The following is a 15,055-nucleotide window of genomic DNA, read 5'->3' as shown; positions in this document are numbered from 1 at the left end:
GTATCAACTTTCACAGTGAACGCTTTCGTTCATATGTTTTGTAGAAACGGATTGATTATTGCCAAACACATCAGTACAAAATAATATGCCTATTTAATGCAACCCTTGCTGTTAATAGATTGCAAAGAAGCATACAACTGACGTAAACGTTTGGAAATTAGAAGTTGACTTTCGCACCCGGAGCCTTAAAAACGCATCTCTAGTGCACTGTTTAGCTCACATCTGAAGGGGGGGGGGGGGGGGCATTTAGGACGTCTACTGCGGATCGCCAAAATATCCTAATGATTATGATCACACTTCCTCAATTTAAATATTATGACGACACTATACCCAAATATGGTTTGGTATGGTTTAGAAACTTGGGAACCAAGCTCGAGTTAACAGTGCAGCCCTGTTATCACCTGGGCTTCCATCATAATTCTCCATTTATAATTAAAAAATAAATAAAACATTTACAGAGTTTGGAGGAAAGTAATCCCGTCTGAATTGTCCTCTGGAATAATGGACATTCTGGAGTAACAATTACATAACCAAAATTGTCTAGTAATAGAAGTCCCCTGCGAATAGGGCTTAGCCCAATTGTCAACATATACACAATACAGACCTGTACAGACTGCAGGAGGGGAGCCTGGTTCTGTTGTTGGCGAACCTGGAGAGACTGCATGATCTGCTGGGGATTGTGTTGTTGCTGGCCAGGTCTTCCCTGGCTCTGTCCCTGCTGCAGGTAGAGATGCATCTGGCTGAGGGGTAAGGGTGGAATCACCTCCTCATCGTCCTCCAGGAGCATCTGGGGGGGCTGGGAGGACAGCAGGCCCTGAGGGGTGAGGGTGGGGGGGGACAAGGGCCGCTGCTGCAGAGACTGAGGGGGGGTGGGGTGGAGGATGTGGGGCGGGAGGTGGTGCTGGGGTGGAGGGGCTTGTGGCTGAAGCTGTTGTTGTTGTAGGGTTGGCTGGGGCTCTGGTTGCTGCTGCTGGGGGGGTTTGGGAGGTAGAGCTGCTGCCCTGTGGCTGGGTCGAGACGGCTGCTGGGGCAAGGCGTTGTGCAAAGCTACAGGTGAAGAGGAGGAAGGGAAACAATGACAAAATGTGGTTAGGAGAGTCAGGATGGAAACATCACAATGAAAAAAGTCAAAGGACTGCCTAGTTAATCTATTCATAGGTCAATAAATGCTTAGAATATTTTTTTAGGAAGCCTTCCGGGTAACACGAAAACGATTTATTGCAGAACTGGGTTCAGAAAGTATTTTCTTTCAAATACTTTGTTTGCGTTGGATCGATCTTGCCCAGTGCACCAGATGGGTGGCGTTAGCACATTCTGGACTATTCCATTGGTCCCATTACGCCAGGCAAGCTCAATCAACCACAGCTCAAATATTAGAAAAAAATAGAAAAAGACTATCTCGCAGGTGTGGCTCGAAGAGGCCGGGACTTACCTGGGTTAGGGTTGGGGAGGATGGGGTGCTGGTTGAGAAATGGGTGCGTCTCTGGGGACACGGGCCCTGCTGCGGAATGAGCGTTGAGGTGGGGGGGCACGGCAGGCGACGAGGAGTGGTGGTGCTGGGACAGGTGCATGAGGGGCTGCTGGCCGAAGTGGGACAGCGAATCAAACGTGTTCTCCAGCAGCTGGGAGGACTCCAACGCCGTGACCGTTACCTAGACATTACACACAAGCGCAATCATACACTGAAATTCCCTGCTGCACTTTTCAGTGATGCCAAATGCTTTTTTAATCAGCTGTGTAGTCCCGCTGTTCAGTCACCATCCCTATCAAATCATATTGGTCGCATACACATATTTAGCAGATGTTATCGCGGGTGTAGTGAAATGCCCTAATATATATATGTTATGTATATCGTCTTGTCGTTGTTTTTAAATCCTGTAATGAGCTTTTACAAAAACAGACAACCAAATGCTATCATGTCACATCTTTAGGACCACATAGGAAATAAGCATTCGAGCTGTGTTTTTATCCTGGATAATTGATCATGTATGTAATGTTAAGTACCTTAAATAAATCTTGCACTTGTCTTTTCCTACTAGCACTGACTTTGCTGAGGGAAAATGTACTTAGGACTGTGATGTGGTTATCTAAATGACCAAAATGTTAAATATATTGTCATCTCTCAGGCTGGAGCAGCCTACTACTTTTAGTTATCTAATCAATCAATCAATCAATCAATCAATCAAATCTTACCGGGGGAGGAGGGGCCATGTAGGTGGCTGGGGAGGGGTTATGTTGCTGTTGCTTCAGGTGGATGCTGGGCTGCAGGACAGGAGCCTGGGCGTGAGGGTGGCCCTGGGGGACCGGACCAGCTCCAGATATGGCATGGTGGAGATGGGGCTTCTTCCCTTCGTTGGTTCCGTGGCCTTTCTTCTGTTTCTGTTTAGGAGCCACTCCTGACAAGAGAAAGGGAGAGAGGAGATCCTGACTACTGAACCAAGCTTTCGTCTATCAATTCTGAACACGTGATAAAAATCGGTTGTTTTAAACACAGCCACAATGTGAGCTAGTCAAATATTCAAGTATTGACCGTGGTATACGCACGAGGTAAATAACGAGGCATGTGTGAAATAACTCAATGTTACGCTTCAAACCAAAGAAGATAATAAAGGCTTAAAAAACAACATTTGAGGAGTGAAATGAGAAGGGCTTGCAGCGTGTCCCTACCCTTCTCCTCATCACTGTCTGAGGAACTGGAGTCACTGCTGTCCGAGTCAGAGGAAGAGCTGGCCTTGGTCTTGGCGGCCGTCATGGCCTCCATGGTCTTCTCTGCCACTATAGGAGAGGGAAGCATGTGACTCGACAGCTTCTCAAGACAAACTATCTTCCACGAATATGTTAGGTCAACAACACACTGCATTGCTCAAAGTTAAAGGAAACCGCTTGGTGAAACAATATATATATATATTTTTTTTAAGTGTGACCTAGGAGCTAGAGGAAAGCTGTAGAAAGGTTATCTTAACAATACCTTGTTATTCATGTTTTGTAACTGTAATTTTGGGATTAATTTTAATTAATTATGCAACATTATTCAATTACAAATGATTTGTAGGGAGTCGGGAGTTTCTGTTTGGCCACAGAGGAGGCAAAGATATGTATGTTGAGACTCACCAGGAACCTTCTTCTTGTTCTTGCGGAGGCACGACGACACGTATCTCTCCAGCTCTCTCAGAGTGGACGGCTTGAGCGTCTCAAAGTCGATCTCGATCTCGTCGGGGTTGGAGTTTTTCAGCGAGGGCTCTCTGGACTGGATGATGTGGACCACACGACCCAGCTTGTCACCGGGCAGCTTGTTGATGTCCAGACTCAGCTGCCTCTTCTCCTCGTACGACATGGGCTTACCCTTCTCCCCGGGGGCTCCGGCTGCAGCCGGGTCCTCCTCCAGGCCCTCCCCCAAGCCAGACACGGGCTGCAGAGCTGGGGGCTGCAGCGCTGCCTGAGGGCCCAGGGCTGCAGAGCGGTTGTTCTTCACCGCACCTCCCTCCTTCTTACTGCAAGATCAGAGCAGAATATATAAACCATCAGTACTATTTCAACTGGAAGAGAATAACCTTTCTATTCCAATGTCCAAACAAGCATACTACTTCGAAAGAAGTAGTGAATTCTAAGTACTATGCCAGTATATGGACATTGTAATGTAGCCACAGTAACATAACATCTCCGTGAAATGCAGAAAGAGCCCAAGGCAGAGGGAGAAAACAAATCATGTTACCACACTTGCCGTAGAAATGAGACAGAAGCTTATAAAAACAACAACAAAACAGGTTCATGAAGTAATTTGACTAAGGCAATCAGCGCTTTGAGGTCAGCAACGTTTATAATGTGTCAATACAATCCATGCGCTCAGCAAATTCTGTGTCCCCTCGTAAATGTCACAGGTCCTGACTTCGGTACCAATGCCACACCTAGGACAGAAAATCCCGTAGCTGTGTATTGTACCGTGTATAGACTGATGGAGAACCAGACCAGTGCAGTACAGAGGGGTATACAACAAACCAGGATCAATGAGTTAGCCAGCTAATTTTAATAAGCAAACGGAAATAACTTTTGGTTTTCTGGTAAATTTGATTTAATTTGTTTTATCAATTCAACCATGCCCATTTCAAGCACCTCTTAAAAAAATGATAATATCAAAATAGTCAGGCAAGTTAGCTGGCTTACTCCTTGGTCCTGCTGTGTAGCATACCCCTCTCAGCTTTGCTCAGTAATGTGAAAAGGCTATTATTGTTCCTACCTGGGTTTCTTGGTCTTCTTGGGCAGGAGCTCTTTGTTGTTGTTGTTGCTGCTGCTGCTGCTGCTGTTGTTCTTGGTCTTCTTGGGGAACTGAATGGCCGGCTCCGGGATCTCCTCCACCGCTCCTTTCCTTTTGTGCTTGTCTTTCTTCTTCTCCTTCTCTTTTCTCTTTGGTTTGCTGGCCTGTGGCTGCGAGAGGGCCGCCAGCTGCTCATGAACAGCTTTGAGCTGAAACAGACAGACAGGAAACCAACGGTCAAAAAACAATGGATAGGCATTGACTGGAAGTAACCAAATATCCCAGGGGGTCAGAAATGACACAGCACCCCTCATCCACCCTCAGGGATTCAATTAGATTTTAAACAACTTTATCCATCAAATGTATCACAAATGGATGTTATTAGTGCCAACAAAGAAAAATCAGGAAGATGGTAGTTATGAGGGGGTTATGGTTCATTACAATAACGTATGATGGATAAAGATGTCATCAGAGAAGATGGAATCCCTCAATCCAATCCTACTTGCATTCAATGATGTCATTTCGATCTTTCCTCACCTGTTCCTGTAGCTCGGCCAGTCTCTGGGCTCTCTCCTCCTCCAAGTCGTTCGTGGACGATTCCGACTCCGATGACGAATCACTGGAGCTGTCCGAGGAGGAAGCGGGGCGTTTGACCGAGGAGGCGGGACCTAGGATGGAGGAGGCGGGGTTTAGGATGGGCGGCGGCTGGGACTTGATGATCGGGGCAGAGGACTGGAGCAGCGCGGGGGCAGGAGCCGAAGCCAACGTCTCCTCGGGCTCGTCTGGCATCTTGGCAAAGCGCATCTCAAACACGTCCTGTTGGTGAGAGAGAGGGAGGGAGGGAGAGAGAGAGGACATACTCAGTGTCAGAGTGGGTAAAGAACAGAACTGGGTGGTGTTCAATAAGGCGCACCGCAGCAAAACTAGTTGCAATGGAAAAGCAAACATTGGTGTTCAGGAACTGGTAGTACCTATGAATTTCACTCGGTTTCAAAACGTATTCTCCCTACAACCCTGATTCAAACATCTGCTGCACCACATCTGCTGCAAAACATTAACACAGCAAATAGTTTAGCAAACAGGTACATGAAAAGGCGTAAGCTCATGTGGGCATTTGTTATGAAATCGATTTTTGTGACTGACATTTATCTTGAATATATACCTTGCGTGTGTATCTGTCAAGCGTGAATGTTACCATTTAAATATTTACAATATATCTTTATGTTACCAGACTTAAGTTCCTTCTGGAAAATTTAAGTAATGAAATGGAATTCAGAGTGTTATTATTTACCAGGTTAGAAGTGTTATTACCTGTAGTTTGCGTGCCATAGCCACCACCTCGTGGTCGGGTGGGTTGTACTTGTAGCAGTTGGAGAACATTAACCGCACGTCGGCAGCAAACTCCTGGGCGTCTCTGTACTGCCGGCTGTCCAGCTTCACCTAAAAACACATCACCACATGTCAACAACAAAACCACGTCGCAATGTTGGAATCCTTGTAGAGAGGATCAGGGAATCCCTTATAGAGCTACACTCCTTCAGGCTTTCATTCCAACCCTAACCCAACATAGGGCTCTGGTCGAAAGTAGTGCACGATGGGCTCTGGTCAAAAGGGAAAAGGGTGCAATTTGGGACACAGCCGAAATAGTGTTCCATTCAAACCCACCTTGACGGTGGCGAGGTCCATGGGGTGTTTGATGATGTCGTGGTAGTCGTGCAGCCCCAGCATGTCCACGTCGACTGGCTTGTAGAAGGGCCAGGCGTAGGCCGCGTGCTTCTTATGTAACATGTCTCGGACCAAGCTGGAGCAGTACCGTAGCTGCTCCTGCTGCTTGGGGCTATGAGCCCCTACCCCTGGTCCTATGGGTCCCCCTAGACCGAGACCTATCCCGAGGCCCAGGTGGTGCTGGGAGTCCGGAGCCTCCTTCTTGAGAAGCTTGGTGGGCCTGGCGCTTTCTCGCCGCGGCAGCGTCTTGCCCGACTTGGACTCAGCCGGAGAAGACTCGCTCAGCTGGTCGTTAGCCGTGGGGGTGGTCGTGTCGGCTTTCCTTTTCTGGCTCTTCCTCTGCTGGAATGGAGGAAGGGAAGAGGGGGATAGAGAAATGAGGGGCACAGGGAGAGGGACAGAAAGGGGACGGAGAAGAGGCAGCGCATGAGAGCAGAATGTGATCGTTTTAGATCAGATGCTTAAGGTAATACACATTAGTGTACTTTTGTCAAAAGCATTCTGAACTGCGATTGATTGAGCTTCCCTGGTGCAATGGAACCAATGGAGTAGCCCTAAAAGTGCAAACCCTGCCCATTTGGCACTCCAGAGAGGTTCAATTAAATGCTGAAAGTAATTGAAGGAACACAAATACTATTTGAATCAAGGGTTGTTCATTATGCATCAAATAGAAGAAAACAGATTGAAACAGGGAGGGACCACCTCGAAACTCTCATTCTCCATTTTGCACTATAAATAAACATGACCCAGTTCTGCAAGCAATATACCCAGCACCCTCCCCATGCATGCCAAACCCTCCATCCTACTCACTTTGGCCATGGGTACGGGGTTCTGCAGTATGGGGGCGGTGCTCTGAATGGACGTGGGGGGCAGGGTGGTCTGGGTGGGGGGAGGAGGCACGGAGGTCATGATAGGGAGCTTAGGAGGGGCCTGGAGAGGCAGGTCCGACGGGCCCAGTGAGTAGGGGGCCCCGAGCTGTGGCGCGTGGGCATGGGTGTGGACAGGTAGCGTTGGGGGCACACGGGAGGGCAGGGCCTGCATGAGGGGCTGAGGAGGTAGAGATGGAGGCCCCTGGTCCTGGGTCTGTTGTTGCACTGGTGGTCCTCTGGTCTGGGGGCCTGGGGAGTGGCTGGAGAAGCCCCGCGTCTGGGGGGTGGTGGACGGAGAATCCATTGTCGGGCCTGGCTTCAAGTTCAGACCTGGGAGGGTGTGAGACACAGAGACCGAACAACGCATGAATGAATGAATGAAATTGAATAAGTACAATACATCTAAGATGTCAATTAAATGATATCCAGCTCAGGGCTCCAGCTATGCATTTGGTTTTTTAACTTGGTAGCTAGTGGCTAAATGTCAAGATCAAGCTTCTTGGTTACAGCAGACATTCAACCCCCTCCTGGATAGAGATCTAGGGCCCTATAAAATCTACATTGAACTTAGTAGGGAATCAACTAAATGTATTGAAAATGTAGCAATTAGCCCAAGTCTACCATAAAACATGAACAGAATGCATAATTCATTTGCATTTCCTGCAACTTTCTGAAGAGGCAAAGAGAACTCCCCGTCTGTGTATGTACGGAGCGCGCGTCTACCACTTTGTGCAGCCTTTTAGCATGATGCTAATGAAAAGTCTTCTGGTAGATGTAAAGGCTTTCCCCAAAAAACTTTTCAATTGAACATTAACTACAAAGTAGCCTCTGCCTACCTGGCAGAATGATATCATGATTATTTGCATCAATCCAGTGGATATTTGTTTTGCAAACTATGCCAACGCTTGTGCCAAAACACAGCCTCTTGCTGGTGTGCACTGGAATTAGAAGGGGTACTACACCCAAACATTTTACTTTCTCAAATTTTGCCCAGAGCTCAAAAAGGTCTCCTGATGTGGTTAAAAACGGTAAAATACAACTTCATATTCATCATCTCCAGCACCACTGCAATATCAACATGTGAAAATTGTACATTTCTATTAAAGGTCGACCGATTAATCGGCATGGCATGGCCTATTCATTTCTTTGGGGTAGGGGGCAGTGTATTCACGTCCGGATGAAAAGCGTGCCCAGAGTAAACTGCCTGCTACTCAGGCCCAGAAGCTAGAATATGCATATTATTAGTAGATTTGGATAGAAAACACTCTGAAGTTTCTAAAACTGTTTGAATGATGTCTGTGAGTATAACAGAACTCATATGGCAGGCGAAAACCTGAGAAAAATCCAACCAGGAAGTGGGAAATCTGAGGTTTGTAGTTTTTCAAGTGATTGTCTATCCAATATACAGTGTCTATGGGGTCATATTGCACTTCCTAAGGCTTCCACTAGATGTCAACAGTCTTGAGAACGTTGTTTCAAGCTTCAACTGTGAATGGGGAGAGAATAAGCGCTATTGGAATCAGGTGTCTGACAGAATGGCATGAGCTCAGTCATGCGCGCAGCCGTGAGAGCGTGCTGAGTTCCTTTTCATTTCTGAAGACAAAGGAATAGTCCGGTTGGAATATTATTGAAGAATTATGATAAAAACATCCTTAAGATTGATTCTATACCTCGCTTGACATGTTTCTACAAACTGTAATGCAACTTTTTTTACTTTTTGTCCTCCTGCATTTGGAATAGTGAACTGAACGCGCGAACAAAAAGGAGGTATTTGGACATAAATATGGACTTTATCGAAACAAAACAAATATTTATTGTGGAACTGGGAAATCCTGGGAGTGCATTCCGATGAAGATCATCAAAGGTAAGTGAATATTTATAATGCTATTTCTGACTTCTGTTGACTCTGCAACATGGCGGGTATCTGTATGGCTTGTTTTGGTGACTGAGCGCTGTACTCAGAGATTATTGCAAGGTGTGCTTTTACCGTAAAGCTTTTTTGAAATCTGACACAGCGGTTGCATTAAGGAGAAGTTTATCTTTAATTCTATGCATAACAGTTGTATATTTTATCAATGTTTATGATGAGTATTTCTGTAAATTGATGTGCTCATTCACCGGTAGTTTTGGAGGCAAAACATTACACGCCAATGTAAAATGGGGTTTTTGGATATAAATATGAACTTTATCGAGCAAAACATACATGTATTGTGTAACATTGAGTCCTGGGAGTGTCATCTGAAGAAGATCGTCAAAGGTTAGTGATTAATTTTAGCTGTATTTCTGTTTTTTTGTGACACCTCTCCTTGCTTGGAAAATGGCTGTGGGGTTTTTCTTGTCTAGATGCTGTCCTAACATAATCTAATGGTATGCTTTCGCCGTAAAGCCTTTTTGAAATCGGACACTGTGGTTGGATTAACGAGAAGTTTCTTTAAAATGGTGTATAATACTTGTATGTGTGAGAAATTTGAATTATGAGATTGTTGTTTTGAATTTGGCGCTCGGCTATTCCACTGGCTGTTGGCGAGTGGGACGCTAGCCCACATACCCCAGAGAGGTTAATTAGGGCCGATAACAAGTCTTCATAACAATCGGTGATCGGCATTTATGGCCGATTACATTGCACTCCACGAAGAGACTGCGTGGCAGGCTGACCATCTTGTGTGAGTGCAGCAAGGAGCCAAGGTAAGTTGCTAGCTAGCATTAAACTTATCTTATAAAAACAAAATCAATCTTCACATAATCACTAGTTAACTACACATGGTTGACGATATTACTAGGTTAACTAGCTTGTCCTGCGTTACATATAATGTTATTTTATCATCGAATCACAGCCTACTTCGCCAAACGGGTGATGATTTAACAAAAGCGCATTTGCGAAAAAAGCACAATCGTTGCACGAATGTACCTAACCATAAACATCAATGCCTTTATTCAAATCAATACACAGAAGTACATTTTTTTTAAACCTGCATATTTAGAAATTCATGTAGCAGGCAATATTAACTAGGCAAATTGTGTCACTTCTCTTGCGTTCATTGCACGCAGAGTCAGGGTATATGCAACAGTTTGGGTCGCCTGGCTCGTTGCGAACTAATTTGCCAGAATTTTACATAATAATGACATAACATTGAAGACTGCAATGTAACAGCAATATTTAGACTTAGGGTTGCCGCTCGTTCGATAAAATACAGAACGGTTCCGTATTTCACTGAAAGAATAAACATTTTGTTTTCGAAATGATCGTTTCCGGATTAGACCATATTAATGACCTAAGGCTCATATTTCTGTGTGTTTATTATATTATGATTAAGTCTATGATTTGATAGAGCAGTCTGACTGAGCGGTGGAAGGCGGCAGCAGGCTCGTAAGCATTCATTCAAACTTAACTGCATTTTCCAGCAGCTCTTAGCAATGCTTGTATCACAGCGCTGTTTATGACTTCAAGCCCATCTACTCCTGAGATTAGGCTGGCAATACTAAAGTGCCTATTAGAACATCCAATAGTCAAAGGTATATGAAATACAAATGGTTTAGAGGGAAATAGTCGACGCATCATAATTCCTATAATAACTACAACCTAAAACTTCTTAACTGGGAATATTGAACCACCAGCTTTCATACGTTCTCATGTTCTGAGCAAGGAACTTAAACATTAGCTTTCCTACATGGCACATATTGCACTTTTACTTTCTTCTCCAACACTGTTTTTGCATTATTTAAACCAAATTGAGCATGTTACATTATTTATTTGAGACTAAATCGATTTTTTTTATGAAGTTAAAATAAAAGTGTTCATTGTTCATTCAGTATTGTTGTAATTGTCATTATTACAAATATATATATATATCTTTTTTAAATCTGCATCTGCTTTTTTTTTTTGGTCCTCCAATAATCGGTATCGGTGTTGAAACATCCTAATCGGTCGACCTCTAATTTCTATGTTTTGTAGTGAAAAAGAGGAACATAAGTGTTTGGGGGGTGTGAATGGGGGAAACAGAACTAAAATAGGGAAATGTAATTTGGGAACAAATAAAACGGAATGAGGCAAATACTTTTTAATGGATTTTACAGGGCCCTAAAGATCTTGGTTTCCTAAATAGTTTTGTGCGTATAAATAATGAAATATTATTTATTTTTAAACTGCAACCCTTGTGTGCACTTACGGTAATACCGTATACCCGGTATGGTACAAAAACGATATGACGGTACAAAAATGTGGATACTGCCCAACCCTAAATTGAATTAACTTAAATGTATTTTGGTGCAAGTTGGCGACCCATCCCTTATGGGATTAATTGACACAAACATTATGATGATTCACAGTGATAATTCTTCCTTTTATTTAGTTTGAAAAGTGGAGGTTTCTCACTTGAAACAACATGAAAAAAATAAAAATAAAAAAATGACAAAAGACAACTTCCAGCAACTATGGTGGACGTGTAACCTGGCCAGCACAGCACAGTTCAGTAGTGTGAAAAGGGTATTGGAAACCCCAGGCCAGGGGCGTGTACTTGTTTCAGTGTGTGCCTGTGTGCGTGTGCTGTACCCTACCTCCTTCCCGTCGGCCCCGGCCTCGTCCCTTGCCGGTCATGACAGCAATCTCCGTCTCGTCCTGGGGCATCTCAGTAATCTTCTGGAGAAACATCTTCTCCAGCTGCTCAGCCATTAACACTATGTCATCTCCAGGCTGCAGGCATGGGGAGACAGACACTCCATGTTAATATAGTACCAGAAACCAAAGCCTAGACATACCTAGGACCTAGACGTGCACAGACCTAGCACTACCTCGGACCCAGACGTACATTTATCTAGCACTACCTAGGAAAAAGCATCCATTTTAAAACAGCGTCCACTCTAAAAGTACGCTCAACTCTAAATATACGGGGTGTGGTGGTCATCAAATGAACCACCTCATTCAAATTGTCAGGGTTAGCGGTTCCAAGCCCTTTCTATAGATTATATTTCTATGGTGGTGTTTGACAACAGCTACGGTGCATTACTGCATCGTTACCTTGTTGTAAATGTAGCAGTTGGTGAACATGGTGTTGAAGTCTTGAATACATTCTTGGGCGTTCCAGTAGTAGCTGTTCTCAAGTCGCTTCTTGATCGTTCCCATATCCATAGGAACTTTAATAATCTTGTAGTAGTCCTGAAATGTTTATGTATAATTCAATTAAAACAGGACAGTCACAGACAGAGGAATCTGCCAAGTGTGCATGTTGGGTGCTTAGGTGGCATGGCCACACATGGAAACACTACTAGAATTAATAATTAACTCAATACTCCTTGCAAAAAAAGCTCTTTGGGGTGCAGAGTTAAGGGCGTTAACTAGAAAAGGGAAAACAAGCACTCACTGGAAATTGTATAGATTGTTCTCTCTGCTACCGCACGGCAAGCGGAACCAGTGCACAAAGTCAGGAACCAACAGGAACCCTGAACAGCTTCTACCCCCAAGCCGTAAGACAACTAAACAAGACTGCTAAATAGCTAATCAAATGGCTACCCGGAATACCTGCATTTACCCTTTTTTGCACCAACTGTCATGCACCGACTATGGACAAACACTGGACTCTACCCACAGACATACCAACACACACACAGCATACGCACAGATGCAATCTAAGGCCTAACACGCTCACCACATACACTTCTGCTACTGTCTATTACCTATCCTGTTGCATAGTCACTTTACGCCTACCCACACCTTGGCCAGTTTATTAGGTATACCACCCCATTCATGGAAAGGGTTCGCTCCTGCAGACGGTGAGTGATGTGGTCGTGGATCGCTATATAAAGCAGGCAGACAAGCATCCAGTTACCGTTTGATTGAACGTTAGAATGGGCAAAACGAGTGACCTAGGCAAATTAGAGCGTGGCATGATCGTCGGTGCCAGGCGCGCCGGTTCTAGTACCTCAGAACTGTCCTGCCTCCTGGGCTTTTCAAGCACGACTGTGTCTAGGGTTTACAGAGAATGGCGCGACAAACAAAAAACATCCAGTCAGCGGCAGTCCTGTGGGTGAAAACAGCTCGTTGATGAGAGAGGTCAAAGGAGAACGGCAAAAATGGTGCAAGCTAGCAGGCGGGCCACAAACAGGCAAATAATAGCGCAGTACAACGCTGGTGTGCAGAACGGCATCTCAGAATGCACAACTCATCGATCCTTGTCACGGATAGGCTATTGCAGCAGACGACCACACCGTGTTCCACTCCAATCAGTTAAAAACAGGAAGAAGCGGCTCCAGTGGGTACGCAATCACCAACACTGGACTACCTAAGTGGAAAAACAGTGCCTGGTCCGACAAATCCCGGTCCCTGTTGCGTCATGCTGATGGCAGAATTAGAATTTGGTGTAAGCAGCATGAGTCCACGGCCCCACCCCGCCTGGTGTCAACGGTACAGGCTGGTGCCGGTGGTGTAACGGTATAGGGCATGTTTTCCTGGCACGTTAGGTCACTTGATACCAATTGAGCAACGAGTCCATGCCCCGAAGAATTCAGGCTGTTCTGGAGGTAAAAGAGAATCAGAACCGGTACTAGATGGTATCCCTAATAAACTGGTCATTGAGTGCATATGCACATAGCTACGTTAATTACCTTGTACACCGACTCAGTACTGGTACTGCCTGTATATAGCCATGTTACTTTGACTCAACGTTTCGCGTTATTCATTGTGTATTTATTCCTCGTGTCACTATGACGAATCTGGCCCAACCCTTCTGTATCTGGGACCAAAACGGTCAGAACGTGTTCGCAGTTTATAAAATGTCAGGGAGAAAATGCAAAACCGGACTCATGGTGGAGAAGAAACACTGAGTGTGGCGTTTGGTCAGAGCGATGTGGATGGGTAGTCAGGATAGAAGTCTAAAGCAGGGTTCTCCAACCCTGTTCCTGGAGAATTACCTTCCTGTAGGTATACTACAACCCAAACCTGATCTAAAGACTATTTAGTGAATTCAACTAAATTAATCAAACTTCCAAAGACTATTTTCAGGTCGTTCGTTTCTCCTTTTCTAGTCCACATAGCGTGACACCAGCCAGCCAGAAAGCCAGCCAGCCAAACACACTACTCACCGGCAGGTTGAGTTTGACAGCGTCAACAGGTGCCTGGAAGGGCCAGGAAAAGTGGTGCTTCCACAGGGTCTTCAGCACCGCCTTGAGCAGGTACTGCAGCTGGTTGGTCTGCCGCTTGGGCTGCGACGGGTTGATGTACTCCGGGGGCGGTGGGTTAAACTCTGGCACTGTGGGCACGTAGGTGGAGGGCTGGGGCTGCCCCCCCTGGCTGCTGCTACTGCTGCCTGACGAAGACATCTGCACTGTGGTTGCGTCCAGGCCGTCCCCCATTCTTGCGGAGGTGACTGGGGGCGCGGGCACAGGGGCCGGAGCAGGGGTAAGGGTTGGGGTAGGGGCGGCAGTGGCCGCGGGACACCAGTTGTTCAGTCTCGACGGCGGCGCGGACGACTCCACTGAGAGAGCACCGCTGATTCCATTGCACTCCTCACTAGCCTCTCTAGGAAAAGAGGGGGGAGACAGACAGACCGTCATTAGCATCTTTGTCAGACATATAGGGTTGCAAAGCTCCCACTAATTTACCAGTTACCAGAATCTTCAGTAATTTTGGTAAGTAACATGCAATCCATGGCAATCTATGGTAACTTTGGCAATTTATACTTGAATAACTTTCTCATATATTGTATACATTTTTCTATCTGTGTCCATATTGTCCATGAGCTTCTAGTGGACAGACTGTAAGTTAAGAGAAAATAGCCTAATAATGATAAAAGTATGTAAATCAACAATGGCATTTTCCATTAGCTCCGCAACTCTTCCAACTGTCGTTTTTGTTCACAACTGCCATCGGTTTGGCCTTAAAACATGTACTAAGACAGACATAGTAAAATAAATGTTAAAATTATGCTGAAACCCTCAATAGTATTCAATAAGTTGATGGTTTATATTTAGGCTAATATTTTACAGCTGTTTTAAAAAAAAGTATCATATTTGATTTAGTGCTTTTTTTTAAAGACATGCGATAAAGCCATATAGGGGGCCAGAGATAATTACAGACACCTGTGATAATCTGAAGTTCCCAAAAAGGCCACGATGTCAAATGACAAAATATATTCCTTGAAAGTAAACAAAATTCTGGTAGATTACTGGTAAACTACTAATATACCCTCCCCTTTGCAAGCCTAGACATATCACAACC

The 15,055-nt window shown here is 45.0% G+C and overlaps 1 protein-coding gene across 6 annotated transcripts in view; it reads right to left on the bottom strand.

Annotated features, from left to right (window-relative positions):
- Nucleotides 1-15,055, bottom strand: part of brd4 (bromodomain containing 4) — a 65,000-nt gene that overhangs the window by 11,044 nt on the left and 38,901 nt on the right. For 5 of the 6 annotated variants that reach the window (XM_029727238.1, XM_029727239.1, XM_029727234.1 and 2 more), the window contains 13 exons: nt 13,921-14,356; nt 11,861-11,998; nt 11,401-11,536; nt 6,788-7,176; nt 5,918-6,319; nt 5,564-5,692; nt 4,790-5,068; nt 4,235-4,461; nt 3,112-3,491; nt 2,668-2,775; nt 2,194-2,396; nt 1,433-1,652; nt 605-1,047 (listed from right to left, as the gene is read on the bottom strand). In XM_029727238.1, coding sequence (XP_029583098.1) covers nt 605-1,047; nt 1,433-1,652; nt 2,194-2,396; nt 2,668-2,775; nt 3,112-3,491; nt 4,235-4,461; nt 4,790-5,068; nt 5,564-5,692; nt 5,918-6,319; nt 6,788-7,176; nt 11,401-11,536; nt 11,861-11,998; nt 13,921-14,190 — 3,324 coding nt within the window. In that variant the 5' untranslated portion in view covers nt 14,191-14,356. The remainder of the gene's footprint in view (nt 1-604; nt 1,048-1,432; nt 1,653-2,193; nt 2,397-2,667; nt 2,776-3,111; nt 3,492-4,234; nt 4,462-4,789; nt 5,069-5,563; nt 5,693-5,917; nt 6,320-6,787; nt 7,177-11,400; nt 11,537-11,860; nt 11,999-13,920; nt 14,357-15,055) is intronic. The other variant, XM_029727235.1, reaches the window with a different exon arrangement.

Source organism: Salmo trutta, chromosome 32 (assembly GCF_901001165.1).
Source record: "Salmo trutta chromosome 32, fSalTru1.1, whole genome shotgun sequence".
In the NCBI taxonomy this organism is placed as follows: domain Eukaryota; kingdom Metazoa; phylum Chordata; class Actinopteri; order Salmoniformes; family Salmonidae; genus Salmo; species Salmo trutta.
Note: the sequence above shows the minus strand (reverse complement) of the source record. Positions and strands in the feature narration are given on the sequence as shown.